The 18,486-nt window shown below is 39.8% G+C and overlaps 1 protein-coding gene across 2 annotated transcripts; it reads left to right on the top strand.

Moving 5' to 3' along the window:
• Nucleotides 1-18,486, top strand: EPHX4 (epoxide hydrolase 4). 2 transcript variants are annotated; one of them, XM_068952524.1, is made up of 7 exons: nt 1-254; nt 3,016-3,101; nt 6,675-6,832; nt 8,807-8,935; nt 11,576-11,679; nt 12,675-12,823; nt 17,453-18,486. In XM_068952524.1, the coding sequence occupies exons 1-7, from the start codon at nt 12-14 to the stop codon at nt 17,685-17,687; spliced, it is 1,104 nt and encodes a 367-aa protein (XP_068808625.1). In that variant the 5' UTR covers nt 1-11; the 3' UTR covers nt 17,688-18,486. The 2 variants fall into 2 exon arrangements, with proteins under 2 accessions (XP_068808625.1, XP_068808626.1); XM_068952525.1 differs by lacking the exon at nt 8,807-8,935 and having other exon boundaries at nt 2-254.

Genomic DNA, 18,486 nt, shown 5'->3' with positions numbered 1-18,486 from the left:
GGCGCGGCCCCATGGCGAGACCCGGCGCGGCGTGCCCGCCGCCCGCCCGGCGGGTGATGGTGGCGGCGCGGGCGCTGCTCTTCTGGGCGCTGGTGTACAGCTACTGCGGGGTGTGCGCCTGCATCGCGGGGCTGCGGCTCCTCTGGAGCTTCGGCAGGCGGCCGGGCAGGACCTTCCGCTGGGCGGTGCGGGAGAACCCCCCCGCCTGCCTCCACGACCCCTCGCTGGGCACCCACTGCTACGTCCGGATCAAGGTGAGGGCTCCTCGCGGCCGCCCGCGCCGGCCTGCCCGCTCCCCCCGCGTGCGCGCGCCTGCACGCGTGCTGCCTTGTGCCTGCACCCGTGCGCGCGTGCAGGCTCTCCCATGCACGCATGCATGTATACATGCCCTGCTGTGCATGCATGCATGTGTTCGTGTGCACGCACACACACAGGCATGCACATTTGCTCTCCTGTGCATGCATCCCAGCCGGCACGCGCGCTCCCCTACTCCCTGCTGCAGCCCCGCTGCCAGCTCCGGCTTGGCTGCCACGCGCAGGTGGCAGGGGTCCGCACACAAGCGGCGCGGGGCTCTGCCCTGGTGTGCGGGGACATCGTGAGTCAGTGTTTAGGCCGCTCTCACGACCGCAGCCCGGGAAGCGAGAGTCGTGAGCGCTGCCGCAAACACAGTTCGGGGAGCTGCATGGACTCGCAGGGGTCTGGGGGTATGCGTGAGCGAGGAGCGCGCACTGTGGGTTTTGTAACTGGCTATTTTTAATGAAATGAGCTGTAAGCTCTGACTTTTCTGGGATCTGTGGAGATGGCCTTGTGCCACATGAAAACTTAAATTATTAAGGATCCCAGTATCTCATGATTCCTTTGTGCTCTGTTTACCTGATTAGGCAGCATGTGCACGCTTTTTTGCTTTTAAGCTGTGTTCTTTCCTGTAGCACTATGCAGTAAATGAGCAGGTTGCTAGAGAAGTGAGGGGTCTGGCACTAATGAAGAGCACATGGGAGGCCAGCAGAGTTGCCGGTGTCACAGCCACGCGCGCCTCAGAAACGGGAAACCCGTGTGCCGGGCGTAAGAGCAGGCTGGCGTGTTGCCCCCTGAACACCCCCTTCCAGCAGATGGGTGCAGAGTCCCATGAAACAAAGCAGAAAGACTGTTTGTTTCCACAAAGGTGGCAACATCCCGTCTCTCTTTGGGGGCACTGCAAGGGCTGTAGCAGGAACACACAGGAGGGAGCTGCTGGGAAGGTAGATGGTGGCCTTGGTCTGGGGCTTGTGGCATTTAAAGTGCGACCTGGGCTCCCTGGGAAGATGGTGAGACAGCGTGGGCTTGGGGGGCAAAAATACTTCAGGAATGGGAGGACAAAGTGTACAAGTGACGATTGAATTGGTATGAATGAAGGGGATGTCCTTAAAGCAATAAATAGGTTGAAATAAAACAATTGAGGGTAAATTCCTAGAGGACACCCACTGAAAGAAGTGGGAGGGAGGGGGGCTTGCCAGCTACTACTCACTAAACTGAGAATCTGAGGAAGGAGGTAGAGAAATGTCTAGGATCAAAGGCAGAAGTGATATAGAGGGTGCTGAAGATGATGTAATGGCCCTAAAATTAACCAAGAAGAGATCATTAAGTACTTAGAAACCTATAGATACTGGTACCACTAATATCCGCTACCACTGAGTTGGAGGGACTCCAGCTTCGTTGGCATCCCAGAGAAGAAATATCAGTATAGCTTTGGGCAGAACTTAGCAAAAAGTCCCTATTAAATCTACAGTGAGTATGAAAAAAAGAAAACGGCCTCCGTTTTTGAGAGCCCTTTCAAGTACCCCGATGTCAGTTAATGATTTTATAGCTGCTCAGTGACTTAACAGTACAGTGCCAAGGTAGCTCAGAGAATTTGAAGCACGTGTGGCAAGAAAAGCTTGGTTTTCTGTGCATTCGTGATCCTGGATGTGGCATAAGCTCTTGATATACAGGCAAAGGCACGAGTTGACCATGTTCTTTTTTCCTCCCTTTAAGTAGCAGAGACTGCAATCTGTGACATTTGCTCAGGAGGTGTATGACCTTTCTTCCTGCCGTTTCCTTCATGTGATTTCTAAATAGCATGTTATATTTTGTGAGCTAAGTCTTTCCCAACTTCTATATCCACTTCTGTGCAAGAATGCAATGAACCTGTTAGGTCATAATTTCAGTTTATTTCAATTCTGATAGGTTTGACCTTGGGTTAGCGTAAGCTCGTGTACATCTGTTCGTTTCTGTGGCGTTTCAGTGTTCAGCCTCTGGACTGCTGGCAATAAGCAACTTGCCTATTGGTAATTCTAATAAGACCCATGCCCTAAAAAGGTGCATCAAAAACAGTGACTATAGACAGGGTAGGAAGAAGGTAATCACATTAAGACTGTGTTTGCTGAAGCAAATCTGAAACCTTGAATAGTAAAAGCAAGCAAAAAACACTTACTTTCTAGTTATCTTAATTTTGATCGCTTTTAGGGTTTTTTTTAAATGCATGCAGCCCTTCATTATGCCAGATTGCGATGTGCTATAGTTTTAAATAGCTGGCTGTAGTATAAACGAGCTGACAAGATTGCTAGTGCATTTAAGGTATACCTTACTAAGTCTTCCCATCAAATATACGATGGGTGTCTGTTTGAGAGAAAGGTGCTAGCTTCTGGAAGAGTCTGCGTTTCCTAGGCACCGTCCCCGGCGATGCTCTTCCAGAAATGTTAGCGTGCTCATGGCTGAATTAGCATGTAGTCACCAGAGCTTGTCAGGTATTAAAGAGGGTCCTCCCTGGAAGAAGCTGTGGCATTGAGGGTGGGGACGCTCAGCCCTGCCACGACGACGTAGCAGATCTCCTCCTCTCAGAAACCCAGACGACTTCTGCTTCAAGGGGAAGCAATACGTTTTTTTCAGGGGCGAGAAATTGTTTCTCAGACTGTTGTCCAAACCACATTTACTCTCAAGTCACAGGATCAGTAACAATTCTATGCAGCAATAAAAGCACTTCTTTTTCTTTCCTTTTAGGATTCAGGGTTAAGATTCCACTATGTGGCTGCCGGAGAAAGGGGTAAACCACTCATGCTGCTGCTTCATGGCTTTCCAGAGTTCTGGTAAAACTCCCTGCTTGCTTTGCTTGTATAAAAGAGGCTGCTTGAGATACCTGAGAGTGGTCGTCTCACCTTAGGTATCCCCGGAGTGATCTGTTGTATGTAACCGTGCATACTAAAAATATTAAGTTCTAGGAGGGAACAAAGGACTGAGACTGTTTTTAACTGCAGCATCTAGAAAATAGTGCCTGTAGCCTAACTCAAACCAACCATTCTTCTTCCACTGCAAAGCCGTTTTTTTCCCCCGAGTATGTACACTTTTCTTCATACTTTGGGGAGGAATTGCTTATTTTTAAGGAATTTCCTGTTTGGAAAAACATTTGAACTGTTACGGTTAAAATCAGGAACCATAGCAGAGGGGGCTAAAATGAGAATCCATGTATATTAATGTACAGTATGGATTGCTGCATTTGTTAAAAATAATATACATGAAGTCCTAACTGGAGGAGGGGGAGAAGAACTCTTAAGTTCTACAGTCTTCTACAGCCTAATTTCAGAATGCTACTCAGGGAAAAAGGCTCTATTATTAGTTCATCAGAAGATGAATGATGGCATCTGCAGATACATGAAGACAAGCAATGAATCCAAACCAATCCTAAACGTTTGTTTACAACAGTGGAAAGCAGTCACGTGTCTAGTGTTTTAACCAAATTGCTTGGGCTGTCATTGCCAAGTTTAACCACTGAAGCATGGCTTACAGAGCTTGCACCTAAAAAACAGTAAGGGAATAGGGGGAGTGGTGATGCCAGTAATTCAGCAAGTAAATGATCCTTTCCCATTCTAAACTCGGCTATGGAGCTAGGCTCCACTGTGGGAGCTGTGATCTTTCAAGCCGGACTCAGGTCATACCACGATGAAATGACCCAGGTAAAACAGAGGTCAGTTCTCTCCCCTCAGCTGTTTCCTGTAAATACTAAAGGCCTTGAGGATGATGGTATAAAGTCGTATTTATTATTTTCAGATACGTTTTCAAGGAAGCAGATTGTTCTAATAATAACTTGCTAACTAATGGGATAAAAAATGTAAACATAGATTAAAATCAGCCAGTTAGGTTGGGGGGTGTTGCATTTTCTATGCAAAAAATATGCGTATCTTGCATAATGTATGCTCTAACACAAAAAGACAGCTGAGACTACAGATAATTTCCCCTGCAGTGGGCGTGATGTGCAAAATCCAGCATTTTATATACATATTCTATTGAGATTCAGTATATTGTTTCCAAAATTCAGAAAGCCATTTTTACAGTTTAGAACGATGAGTCACTCTTTAAATGACAATTAATATATTATATTATCTGACTACTCAAATGGAATAATGAATAAGAAACTTGTATATAGGTCATTACTACCACCAATAGCCTGGTTTATATAGCTGTTTTTAAAAACAAAAAAACATGCTAATAGTTCATAAAATAGACACACGACAAATACTGGTGTCGGTTTGTTACTCAATCTGTATAGAGCTTTTTATGCAAGAATTGAGATTGTTTTGAGAGCATGAGATTAAAATAATCACAATTTAAGAGCTATTTAAAGCGCTATCGCGTTTGTATTGCTTGGCTGGAAAAAGAAATGGATACGTATCACAGTTACTAATTTGAATTACCAAATCCTCTACCTTCAAGTGTCTCAAGGTTGTAACTAGAAGAACTATAACCAGCCAATACTGACCATGGTGACTGATTGTGAATGCCTTAAGATGAAAGATGACTTAAGTATATAATGCACCGGAGCCAGTAAGAGCCAGTAAGCGCCTTAGGTGCCTAAGAACTTGAAAATCAATACCAATTTTATGGAGAGACGGTATTAAAATACTTCAAAGTGGGCATAACGTGAGATAGCTGGGTACCTATAGGGATATATGTGAGCTGCTGAGTTTTGTACAAGTTGCCTTCCAGAAATAATGTGATCAGAAAATCATAAAATACTTTCCATTATTCAGCCTTAGGAAAAGAAAGGCATTTACCAACATTTTCAAATCCTGCTTGTGAGGCAGTTGTCTCAGTAATATGTTTCATACGTGATAACAGGAGTTCTGTGAATGTGACTGTAAAACCTACCCACGCAGTCAGACATTTAGTGACTAGCGAACTGTTGTGAAAACAGGATGTGGGGATAGCAAGTAGGCATGCTGCTAGAAACAAAAATATTTTATTTATTTAGGGGCCTTGTTGCTTCTTCTTACTGAAATATATATGATAGCTATGACAGTTACCATGGCAAATTCAGCTTCCAAGTCAGTATATTAATGACTTTTAAAAATTTAATTCCTTGAGTAAATCTTGTAAATCTTGTATTTGTTGATGTAAATCTTATATTTCATTACATGGTACTGAAACAAAAAGGTGATAACTGTTCTGTTTACATGAATACAAATCTCTATAATTAACGAGTGTTGTTGTAATATTGCTTATGTTATGTTCAAAAAACCTAATGACTGGAGGCAAAGCTAAAGTGGAAGAGAAAAAGATATAATATAAACACAGTTTGAATTAAGGTAGAAGTCCATGCATCTCACTTATGATAACTGATGATCCAGAAGCTTTATATAATTTATCTGAGATTTTTGACACAAGGCCAAAAGTAAAAGCTAGATCCTAGCAAGGAGGGATACAGCCATTGTTATATATGCCTAGAAGGATCATATTTTTCATGTATCTTTAAATTACAATATAAGATAAGATTTGTACTTTCTTGATACTGGCTAGTCACAGTTTTAATTGATTTCAGTAACAGCTGAAGGTCAGGTAGTTCTTGCAGGGTCAGGTTTACCACTTTTGTATTATATTAGCTGTATACCATATTCGTCCATTCACTACTTCATATTACGGAATGAGGAATATCCTAAGCCCTTGCCTGAGTTCTTCATTTTGCATATCTTTTAATGTATGTAATTTTATCCCTCTTTTCCACAGAAGCACTAGCAATGAAATGCTTTGTGTAGTACCAACACGCTGAGAGATTGCTGTGGAACAATTCTGGTAATAATAGAGACACAGATAAAGTAGTAGTAATATAAATCATAGCAGTTGACCAAGTTCATTTGTTATTCATCTTATTTCTTTCTTCAGTTAAATTACTGTATAAATTATCTGACATTCCTTTCTTGAAAAGGGGAAAAAAAAAATCTGTCCCCTGAGGCATGCTTCTCTTCTCCATCTGACCCTTCTTTGTATCAGAAGAAGCTGGGGAGATCAGAAAACTTTCAGACCATCGTTTCTTGATGCTATTATGGCTCCAAGGATAAAACAGAACAGTCCTATGTGCGCTCTGGTTTATGCTTGCTTCCTTCGCAGCATAGAGACCACGCCAGCTCAAGCAGCTGTGGAAGCAGCCAGGCTCTGGCCGTGTCCCCTTCTGGGCAGCTGTGCTTCCTTACTGGAGAGCTGAGGGAGGGAGCCCAGAGCGACTGGAGCTGCAAAGGACCACCAGCTCACCGCACCCAGAGAAGAGGAGCTCATTGCAAACAAAGCCCAGATAACTCATCCCCAACTATTTGGGAGCAGTAGGATTGACTGCATTGTCCTATCATACTGCTTGACCTTCTAACTCCAACTTTTTTTTTCCCCTTTGCTAGGTATTCTTGGCGCCATCAATTGCGGGAATTTAAAAGCGAGTATCGAGTGGTGGCTCTGGATTTGAGAGGCTATGGAGAAACGGATGCTCCTTCTCACAAAGAAAATTACAAGTTAGATTGCCTGATAACAGATATAAAGGACATCTTGGAATCTCTAGGTGAGTTAGTAGAACACAAACTGCTCAACTCAGACTATTTAACTTTCTGGCAAAAAAATATAACTAGTTGTCCTTGATTTTAAAAAAACCTGCATTTTCTTTAATAGATACACATTATAGATATATAGTTAAGGATTCTCATATCTTATGGACTATTGTCAATATCAGTGAAAAAGATTTGTTTTCAAATCCTGATGTTTATGTCAGTATAAACAATATGTAAAGAAAATTTTCCATCATGAATTTAAAAAAAAATCTTCCATGTGTGCTGTGAAGTCCAGCAGCCCAATCCTATGATTTCTTTTCTCCTGACTAAAAAGATGGTCACTTACTCCTAACACTTGCACTTAATGAATGCTGCTATGGATTAGAGTCTAATAGCACTTGCAGACAAAAGAATTTAAATCTGGGGAAATTTTTCTGGCACACACAATGTGGAATAAATATGCTGGATTTAAAAAAAAAAAAAATTACTTCTGCACAGTAGTCGGCTCTCAAGAGCTGAATCACTTTGTCTTACATAGCAGTGAGAAGAAAAGAATGGAGAACAAGAGACACGCTGCTCCCTGTGCCAAATACACTAAGTAACAGCCTGGAACTGAAGCAGGCCTGCAAAATTTGCCCCTCCAGCTCAGCAGGAAGCGTAGCTGTTCTGGGGATAAACTGTAGCACCTAGTGAAGATTATTTACCTTACATACCAACAGCAAGACAAAGAATTACACTGTCACTCTCGGAATCGTTTTCATTCCCTGGCTACTCTAAGGGCAGGGAGAATACTTACTGCTTTTCACATACAAGAAATTGTAAAGCAGTCATGCAGTCCTAAGGATTGAATTTAGGATTTGCTTGTGATGTTTGAATATTGTCAAAAGACTGGGCGGGCAGTCCCCACACTTGTGTTTACAGTTTCCAACCTTCTCTGGTTGTGTTAATTTCCATGGTAATGCCATGGTTATGCTTGTGAAGAGCTGTCATCATAATGCAATTTCATAGGGATTTTAAAAATTCCAGAAAAGATATTTCTAAGGCTTGTTATCTTTGTTCTAAACCCAAAGTAAATTCTTCTGGAGAGCCTGGGTAATATCAAAAGTGCTGAAAGAGACTTCCATTCAGGGGGGTTTTAAAGGTGGTTTGACAGCTGTGTCCAAATTTCCGTCAGAACTGAAAAAGAGTTTGGCTTTTATATATTTGATTTGGCACATGCCTGCTCAGTATTGCCATATTCAGTGGAGAACGTGATGGTTTCTGACAACATAGTATATATCCAGACTGATTAAAAAAGGAAGGGTCAAGCTTTCAAAACACACAGTCATGATTTTTTTTCCCTGTTAGTAGTAAAATTCCCATTTTCATCAGTGGAAGGATGAGTAGGTAAACGCTAAGAACTTTAAAGAGTCTCATCAAAACAGGACATGGAGAAGTGCTATGGGCCTGCTAAGTATATATACATAACATTTATCTATGGCTATTAAGTATAACTTCCACTTTTTGCATAATGATGATGTTTAGTGCTTAGATCCCATATTTAAACCAATTCATACAGATCAGTTTTGTTCAGGAGGGGCTCAGATCTCAGTCTTTCTGCCTCCAGTTTCAAACTCCAAACTCTCCGAACGTGACAAGTGTGCGTGCGTTATAATGACTGCAGGTTGAATTGTGTATTTGACCCTACATTGGCTGAGATGAGAACAGTGTGGCCATTTGGATGCATGAATGTCTTTAGTTTGACGTTGACACCGTATGGTCAAAGTGCAGTTGAAGCCAAACTAAGTCATTTTAATCGTGTGTTAAAATTTTAACTATAACAGCGCACTAGTTTTTCTGGCCGTTAGTAATGGAAGCAGTGCAGTATGAAATAGCTGTGTTAACAAATGTGCTGGACTACCTGTTTTACCTAACAGTCGTCGTATGTGATAATTTGTATGGATACAAATGTCACTGAAATAAAGCCCAAATCTGTGTTTATGTGGTAGGATACAACAAGTGTGTGTTGATTGGCCATGACTGGGGAGGAATGATCGCTTGGTTAGCGGCTATCTGTTACCCAGAAATGGTGACTAAATTGATTGTGGTTAACTTCCCTCATCCTTCTGTGTTTACCGGTGAGTTTTATAGTAGTCTTTTGTTAATCCAGAATATTTGTATTTTCTGCTTTGAGGGGACTTGAAGAGAAATGAACTACTTGCTTTTAGTAACATATTCAGCAGATAAGTTACCAGTTTTCAGTGGCACTCGTAATCTGGACTATATTTCATGAAATATGAGTGTATCAAATAATTTTGGAAACAATTTGTTGTAGAAAGTGGGAGAACTTGCAAGCAAATTTACTGGGTTTTTTTGTTAATTCTTGAAGGTCCAGAAACCTAACTTTCCTACACATTAATTTGCTTTATACCATTCTGGCCAGATAAAGTTCCCTGAATGTGGGTGTATATTGCATTACATCTAGCTTAAGGCCCAACTGCATTATTAGAACTGTATAAAACAGCCTCTACATGAATAAGAATTGAATTTTTAGAATTTAATCCTGATTTAGGTGACAAGTGAAACTTTATGATCTTTTTACAATATTCATTGGAACAAGACAACCTTTCCAGGCTATTTGCTAGAGGCTGAGGAACATACTAGCAGTGAGATGAAGCAAGGATCTAGGTGCTCCAGTAGAATTTGTGGAGTGATAGGCTTTGAGTTGGTCTACTACTCAGAGTTACAAAATATTTCACAGGGACTAGATCTACATGCAGTATTTAAAATTACAGTGGTATCTCACTAATTTTAATTTCTTCAATTGCTGACCTCATCCTTTTTCCATTAAAAATAGTCACACCCCCCCCCTCCAGAAATAGTTAGGAGTATTCAATGAGGCTTTAATTTTCATCTCAACTGAAGGTAAATGTGACCTTCCCTGGTGTAAGGTCGCTTGGAATCAGAACCATTCACGCTTACTGCTCTTAAAATGTTCTTGGCCACCTTTCTAAGACATCAAAGGACATTTTGATGGGTAATTAAACCTCACTTACCACAGAAGAGATCTGTTCTCCACCACTGGAGCAAGCAGGAGCTTTTACAGTGTTTTCCCTGAGAGCAGGAGCCAGCCTGTATAGAAGCAAAATACATTTTACTATAGGCTATCTTAGTATTTGTTTGCATACTTGTTAAAGTACAAAATCTGTTCTGTAGCTTGAGGTAGTCTCCCTGAATCAAATTTGTTCTGCTGTGGAAAATACACTGCTTATAAATTGACCGTTCCGCTTGTAATTACTACCATATTCTTTACTATGATGAAAGTCTGGTTTTATTTATTTATTTATTTATACATATAATTCCGTACTAGGAGTTAAAATGCTCTCAACTATCCCTAAGGGATTATGGTACTTCTTACTGTATACCTCACTTGTGCCTTACATACCACTACTTTGGGCAAACTATAATCACTTAGTCACTTAATGCATGTCACTTCTTCTTGTTAACTGATAGCAGTTATGATACTAGATTTCCAATAGTTTCTTCCTTAGGGTTTCCATTTCAGGATTTCTTGACTTCCCACTGCATTCATATGTGCTAACGTCAAAGGACTGGTAACGGATCTGTGTTTATAAGTTTATGCTCAGCAGTGAGGTGGGGAAGTCTGCTTATTAGGAAATGGTGAGTTAGCTTTTTTCCAGTATTGAAGAGATGTCTGTAGCCCTCCTTGCAAAATTAAAATATTAAACACAAACTTTAGAAATCAGGCAGTACTGAAAATAGGTTAGCTTACTAACACCCTAGTAAATATATTGGTAACATACGAGTTCAGAAAAGTCAAGTGAGCAGTGCTGATGATGGTCCATCGAAGGAAAAATACAATGGCTGATGCAGTTTAAGAATGTGTGAGGTATGAATGTTTAGAAGATAGCTGAGACTTAAATTTGCTTTGTTTTAACACCAATTTTCATTCCTTGTCAGAATTAACATTTCAGAGCTGTCTCCTATTTTGGGAGTGAAGGGTTGCCTTCCTGAATGTGCATCTGTGAGGGACAGGTTCTAGACCCCTACCCAGGATCTGCCTGCGTTCTGGGCTCGCTCCTAGGCAGGCAGTTAGATATTTGAACGTCAGTGTTGGCTCTTGCAACTCATTGAAGACACAAAATGACAATTTAAAAAAAGAGAGACTTAATGTAAATCCAGCTACATCATTTTCTTTTGTTATATATGTCTTCAGTGTCTTTCAAAAGTGACACTCTGTAGTCTTGATTATGGTTCTTGAAATTGCCAAGAAAGAAGACTGCTAGAAAAACATGAGCAGGATTGATGCTGTCTTTAGCAATCTAAGTGGATTATCATCTACGGGTTTATGTGCATCACGCTTTTGATAGGAGAAAAACTTAAAGACAGAAGAAACACTTGCGTTTATGTATTTGTTATTCTACAGCTGAAAAAACGCTTTGGACTAGCTGCACAAATAGAACTTAAAGTGAAAACTTACCAAGCTGTGAAACTCTTCAGGGTCTCTGCTCTTCATCTAATCTTTGGCAGGCTTCTGTTTTGCTCTCTCTTTCTATTAACACATATAAGAAAAGACGTATGTTTTAATAGCCGCATCATATACTTACTCCTGAAACAGTAATCATCCTTTGTCACATAGCATGCTCTAACGTAATACTTTTAAAACATTCCTTTAAGTTTAAAAAGTAGCAATATTAACAGTAATTTTGTTTGAGTCATCAGTTTTCATTTTTAATTCATGGGCATTTTTGTTTCAGAATACATTCTACGACATCCATCACAATTGATTAAATCTGGTTACTACTTCTTTTTCCAAATGCCATGGTTTCCTGAATTCATGTTTACAGTAAATGATTTCAAGGTGAGCAAAATGAGTGCTCTTGTTTATATGTTTAACTGTGAGTGGTGGAACAATTACCACCTGTGTTGATCCTTTCTGATGTTATTATATAACTATAGTTACAGGAGAGAAACTATAGTTACGTGAGAGAAATAAGGTGTTTTTTGTTTTTCCTTCAGCTTTATGTATTTCTTTTAGGCTAGTGGAGTATTAAAACAGACTGATACATATGCAGATATAAGTGTGTAGTACCCTCTGGTAGGATTCACTCTTGCTTTTGCGTTCCTGGCAGGTGCTTAGGTATGTACTTTTAACCTACAACACTGTAGTGCGTTTCTCCAGCTAGGCGCTAGTCAGCTGGTTGCGTATTACGCGTCCCGCTGGCGTGCACGCTAAGTCTGGTGCCTGGGGAACTCCTACCGACTTTGCAGAAGCTCCTTTGTGCAGTGGCACGTCCTCCCGTCCCTCATCGCCTGGCACAGGGCAGGCAGTCCGGGCATCTGATTATCAAATTCTGCCAGGTGATTAATTCTGCCTGAGTAACCAATAGGGCTAATATCTTGTATAACCTTTAAAAACTGGCATCCTCTTCCACGTGCACAGTCTAGTACAGAGCTCCCAGTGGTGCTGCAAAAGCAGCATGCACATGGAGGACACAGCTGGGAGGGGGGGGTGTCCTGTCTCCTTCTCCCTCCCACCCTCTTGGCTGCTGGGGACCAACTCCAACAAAAATCTGTGCCTTAAACTTGCCTTTGCCTGTCACAGGTGACGGGGGAGGTCCCAGAAGTGAGTAACTTGGTAATATGGGTATTTGTCTGTAATTACTTCTTCTGAAGTAAATTGCACCAGAGATAAGTGTATTGTATGCTTTACCCATAGCTCTCTAAAAAACATTTGAACCATGCATTATATTCCAAAATGTATAGATAGGTTTTAGAAAGATGTGTCCTGTTGAAGGAGAGAAATAGCATTTTCGAGACATCTTAGGTCACGGCTTTTTATTTTTCATTTTCTAGGTTCTGAAAAATTTATTTACCAGCCAGGCCACTGGAATTGGAAGGAAAGGCTGCAGACTAACAGCAGAGGATATTGAAGCTTATCTCTATGTCTTTTCACAACCTGGAGCGTTAACTGGACCCATTAACCATTACAGAAATATTTTCAGGTCAGTATAACATTCTGAAACCAGGTAAAATATTTTAGAGACCTCTGGAGGCCAAAAATATTATTGTATCTTCTGTCACTAAGGCAGGAAGGAAAAAGGCAAATCTACTTCTAAAGTCTGAACAGGTAACAAATGCATGCAGTGTGAATCAAAGTGAATTTTATGGTATATCCACAGAAGATAGTGAAACAACCAGCGTGCTGAGGAGGAAAATCTTTTTTCAAAATTTTAAGAAAGCAAAGGAAGACCCTTCCTCATTTACAGAGCTCAAGGCAACCACAGAGATCCATCCCTAAATGTTAAGTTGATGTTGATTAATTGTTTGTATTATGGTTCATATTACATAATAAGCTCTATGAAAAACAATGGGATACAACTAAGTTTCCCTTGTTTTTCTTTGTAGTTTTATGAAAACATCTCTCTCTAATTTTACCATGTTTGGGCTGGCTTTTATGAAAGGTGATTAGCTGATTTCTTTGGTAGTTAACCCTAAAAGAAAAACAATTGTGTGTTTTTGTTTTTGTTTTTTTTTTTTGGTCTTGCATAGGTCTCATCAGACTCAGTGACAGCAGTGACCATATATGGCAGGGAGCATGTATAGGCTAAAAGAGAGAGTATCATGACGGGAAATAATTTTGCAAGCTTTTTAATATATATCTTATTTTCCTCCAGAAACTTTCTAATGATTTTAACTGTCTTGGAAAGAGGTGGCTTGCCTTTCAAGACTGACACCCCCTTTTTATCCACTAGAAACTTTGCGGGCCAGGAGGTCTTTAATTCTGCATGTACTCTACTCATGATTTGTGGCCCTACCTTGAAGGGCTACCTCAAGAGGAGTGGGTTTGAACTCTTTACTCCCTCACTGCCTCCAGTCTTCAGTAGTGCTAAATCTCTGGCCCGCTTCTCTAACAAAAAGCAAGCGTCCCAGTATTCTTAATAATGCTTTCTCTTTTCCTCCTCTAAACTCAAAACAGTGGATTATAGAAGCAAGTTAACTTTTCATTTTCCCAGGCCCCAATTTAGTGCCACCCTTACGGCTCTTTCTGTGCCTTCCATGTTGCCATGGAGAGTGCAGGAGAACAATCAACAGGGAAATAATGACAAGAACGGGGATCTGAGCTAGATGCTTCTTGTACAGGTTAAGAGACAAAACCGGAAAGAGGAAGAAGAGAGGTGATTTATTTTCTCCTAAATGAGAGGACACTTAAGTGCAGACACCAGTGGGGAAAAATAAAGAAGTGGCTGTGCTTGTAACAGTATGCTTATTTAAAGCTATGCAGGGAGCAGTTAATACCATCAGCTGGGATGTCCCAGGGCGGCAGGAGCTGAGCGGCGGCGTGGCCGCTCCCGAGCCACGTCGCTGCGCAGCAGCAGCCTCGAGGGTAGAGCTAGCGAGGAGCTATGGAAGCGTGAGTCTCCTGAGCGTGGATCGTTAGAGTTGCCGCAGCACCTCGCATCAGCGAGTGAGCACATGAACCAGATGCTTCTCTGACAGTAACAGTGAAATATTTGTGTTTGTTGATAGCTGAATTGCTGTGGGATTCAGATGAGATGAGTGCAACAGTTGCACATGCTAAAACTGTTGTTTCAGACCTTCTTCAGGCTCAAGAAAAAAGTCTAATATCAGTCATTAATCAGAAAATACCTTCATAGAGCTATTAACTTGTGTGTGTGTGTGAGTAACCACACACTATTTGGTTTATTTTTCTAATGAAAGTATAACTGCACTGAATTCAGAGGATGCCATTTTAGGTGACATCAGCCACAGCGCAGCAGGCTTTGGACTAGAAAAAGATTGGTCTTCAGCTCACTTGGTCCTTGCCCCAATTCTGATGGTCACATGTTAGGATGTGAGTCATTAAATACTAACACTGGATTGAAATTTTCACTTCTCGCATAAGCCATTGAGCAGCATTTAGATCCTAATGACTTGTATTCACCATGCCTCCCAGTGGGCTGTCACTGGTGACCTGCATGTTAAAGGCTTCCAACTCATTACTATCCACCTGTCCACCTCGAGTATGGGTTCTTCAGAACTTGGTTCTACTGGCAGGTGACTATCAAAGAGATGTTGAAATCATCTGGTTCCATCCATCCATCACCAGCACATTTTTATATATAGCATAGCTGTAATTCCATAATCTATAAATTAGATGCAAACACCTTGGGAATTATAAAGCTTTTGTCTTACGCTTAGTTAAGAGAGAAGCAGTTGAAGTTTGAATTTTCTTCTGATACACCATTTAAAAAAAAAAAAAAATTGGATTACTCTTAACAGCAGTTAGGAAATACTTCAGGAATACAGAAAAATTGCCGGTCAGTAGTACCACATGGAAGGTTTGAATCTGTTTTTCAAAGACAGACTTCACAACTGGAATTTCCCTTTCTAAATGTGGAGTTTGCATGTTAATCCTTGGTAAAAGGTATTTCTAGAAACTTCAGGTACAATTCCATACTCCAGACTGAAAAGAAATGCAGTGTGCCTCATAGGCAGTGAAAAATGACGAATAAAGTCTTTATTTGTGCAAGGCTACAAATCTTGCATAGTATTTAGTTACAAGAGAACAGTAGTAAACTGTACAGTAGTGAAAAATATATATACAGTATAAATAGTGAAGAGATCCAGGATACTTAGAAAGTTAAGAGGTAAAGAGATTAGTTTAAGTATACTAAGTGCACTGAATCAGATCATCAGATTATCAGTTTTAACAGTGATGCTACCAATAAGCTATGGTTCAGTGGGTTTGGTCAGTTAGTTTGGAAAAATGAGATCTAAATCCAATACTACAAAAGCTGCTTTGAATTTTCCTAGTTCATCATTCAAACCTGAGAGAGCCCATGTTATTTTACCTTTGCTTCTAATCTGTTCAGTCTGATTAGAATATTGCATACAGAATGTTGAGCTCAAAAAGAAAAGGTCAAACTTAATTAAATGACTGCTTTTCTAGGTTAGCAATCTTTCTTAAAAAATATAGTGATTTTTCAGGAAAGACGGTCTTTCCTGACAGTCTTTAAATATGTAAGAGACTATTGCATAGGAAAAGAAAATAATCTGTTCTCCACATTCCTGCTGGATAAGATGAGCAATGGTTTTAAATTTCCACAAGAAAGATTCATAGTAGGCATTAGGGAAAACTTTCTAATGGTCGGAAGAGGGAAGGACTGATGTAGCACTGAGTTGTGGAATTGCCATCTTGGAAAACCTTAAAGAAAAAAGCAAGATAAATATCTTCTGTAGGTTGAGTCCACTTCAGGGCAAGAGAATGACTTTCTAAGGTTTCTGCCACTCAGTATTTATGATTTTATGTTTCTTTAAGAAACAAACACAAGGATGGGAAACAAGGAGTCCATTTACATTAGAAAACTTGCAGTCCTATCATAAATAATTTTGTCTATATGTCTTTTGCTTAATATTGTAATAAATATTAAATGTTATAATATTAAATATTATAGTAAATGTTATATTGTAACTATATTAATGTTATTAGAATAAAAAGAAGAGCTGAAAATGCCATTTTGCTAGAAAAATCAATCACTGTTATATTTATCAATAGCTGTAGAATCCTGCAATATTTTTCCCTTTTAAGTTCTGCAACCAGTAATTCACACTGCAGTGTAATGCATCAGAACATAGCCTATCAAGTATAGGTATCAAGTATATGTATTAAGGACCATTTTACCTCTGTTTGGTATATACTTTTTCCATGAGGGAATACAGTAGGCCATTCAGGTTAGTAGGCCGTTCAGGCCTGCAGCACACAAAGTAGTTGTTCAATGCCTTACGCAGAGAAAGCATTAAGAAATTTGGAGATTCGGCCCAATAAATGCATGTAACTGTCAAAAGTAGACTATGATTTCAAGTGACCTTTTATTAATATTTCTTGAGATAGTATGTAAGTGGAGAAGAATGTTTTCAAGTGTCCGGTTCTTTGTCTTATGTTAAACTAAGGCATACTGCGTTCGTTCTTTGTCTTTCTGTACTTACAGAGCATAATCTCTTAACTGATTTCTAAGTTTCAACCTAGCACTTAGTTGGCCTTAGAAGTTTGTTCAGAAAATCTTTTGTTATACACCATTGGTTTAAAATAATCCAGTTTGAGCATTAGTACAATAATGATTTGTGTCTGATCAGTTGGAGTCTGTTTTGAATGACTACAGGTAGTCTATTACAATATGCTGCTGAAATAAAGCAGTGTAAGCATAAATACAAAATTGTTACCATCTCTGAAATAGATGAGTTGAAATAAACTCTGATGGCCCATTAAAAAGAGTTTAAATGGGTCACTGTGGTGGTACAACTTTTACTAACATCTTACTTTTTGAGGGCTTTTCTTCAATATATCAATAAAATGGCATATAATGTATTTCTTCTTAAACCCTTCCAAGTCTGCCAAAGCTCTGGACTGTGACGTTTCTTCTTAAAATGTTACCGTCCTTAAAAAGAATTAAAGGACTTTGATTCACATGAGTATTTTTTTTTTTGGTATTGTAGAAAATACCTTGGAACTTGGAGAGCTTGCTATAAGTTACTGTATGTTGATTTCAAAAGCTAAGCTGACTAAATCTGTCTTCGTTTAGTCTTGTTTTTAAAAAAAAAAAAAACAACTCAGTGTATTTTGTTTTTTAAAGTTGCCTACCTCTGCAGCACCATGAAGTCATCATGCCAACCCTGCTGTTATGGGGAGAAAGAGATGCATTTATGGAAGTTGAGATGGCAGAAATTACACGGATTTATGTTAAAAATCACTTCAGATTAACTATTTTGTCTGAAGCCAGTCATTGGCTCCAGCAGGATCAGCCTGACATAGTGAACAAGTTGATATGGACCTTTCTAAAGGAAGAGACAACAAGAAAAAGAGAATGACTGTTTGTACGTGCTTTAAGGGGTCTACATAGATGCTCTTCAGATTTAAAAACTAGTTGTTATCAGGGCCATATTTCCAGCCTGCCTTCTATTTTGAGCTCTGTTAGAGAAAAGTGTTTTCAATGTACTGTACATTTGGACACCAATGTTACTGCTAAAAGAAGTAGTATGAGAATATATGACACCAACATTGGTTTTACCTGTATACTTGTATTTTGCACATAAAACACCTGCCTTAAGATATATGCATTTGTACAGAAAAGAAGTCATGGAAAGTTGCTTGGTTTTGTTTTTTCACTTGCTTTACAGTTTTAATGTGTGGTGCCTTTTACAAATTTATAATCAGACAATGAAGTGGTGCCATACAGAAAGGAAGTTAGGAGTTTTCATTCTAGATTCACCTGAATTTTTTTTTTACTGTATTTTACCATTAAAACACTAACACTTTTTATTATCTATATTTTAGCACACTGAATGACTGAAAAATTTTGGGGCACATTTCTAGTCTTCAAGTGAATAATGATACATATCTTGTTGTACTGTTGAATGCAGCTGCTTTGTGCAATGTGTTTTTCTTGAACAAGAAGAATAGAAAATTAAGATCTATACTCATGTATCAAATCCACCTCTGTCTAATAAAATGCAACTTAAATTATGCCCTTTATCCGACTTCCTATGGAGAGATTTCTTAGAGGCTAAGGCTGAGGTCTGAAAAACTGAAGTGTCTGTCCACTGTATAGCCTTCCTAATGTTGTGATTGTTGCAGTTGCTTGGAAATAAAGCCCCATTGTTGGCATTA

Source organism: Struthio camelus, chromosome 8 (genome assembly GCF_040807025.1).
Source record: "Struthio camelus isolate bStrCam1 chromosome 8, bStrCam1.hap1, whole genome shotgun sequence".
NCBI classification, from domain to species: Eukaryota; Metazoa; Chordata; class Aves; order Struthioniformes; family Struthionidae; genus Struthio; species Struthio camelus.
This window is presented reverse-complemented; position numbering and strand designations above follow the sequence as displayed.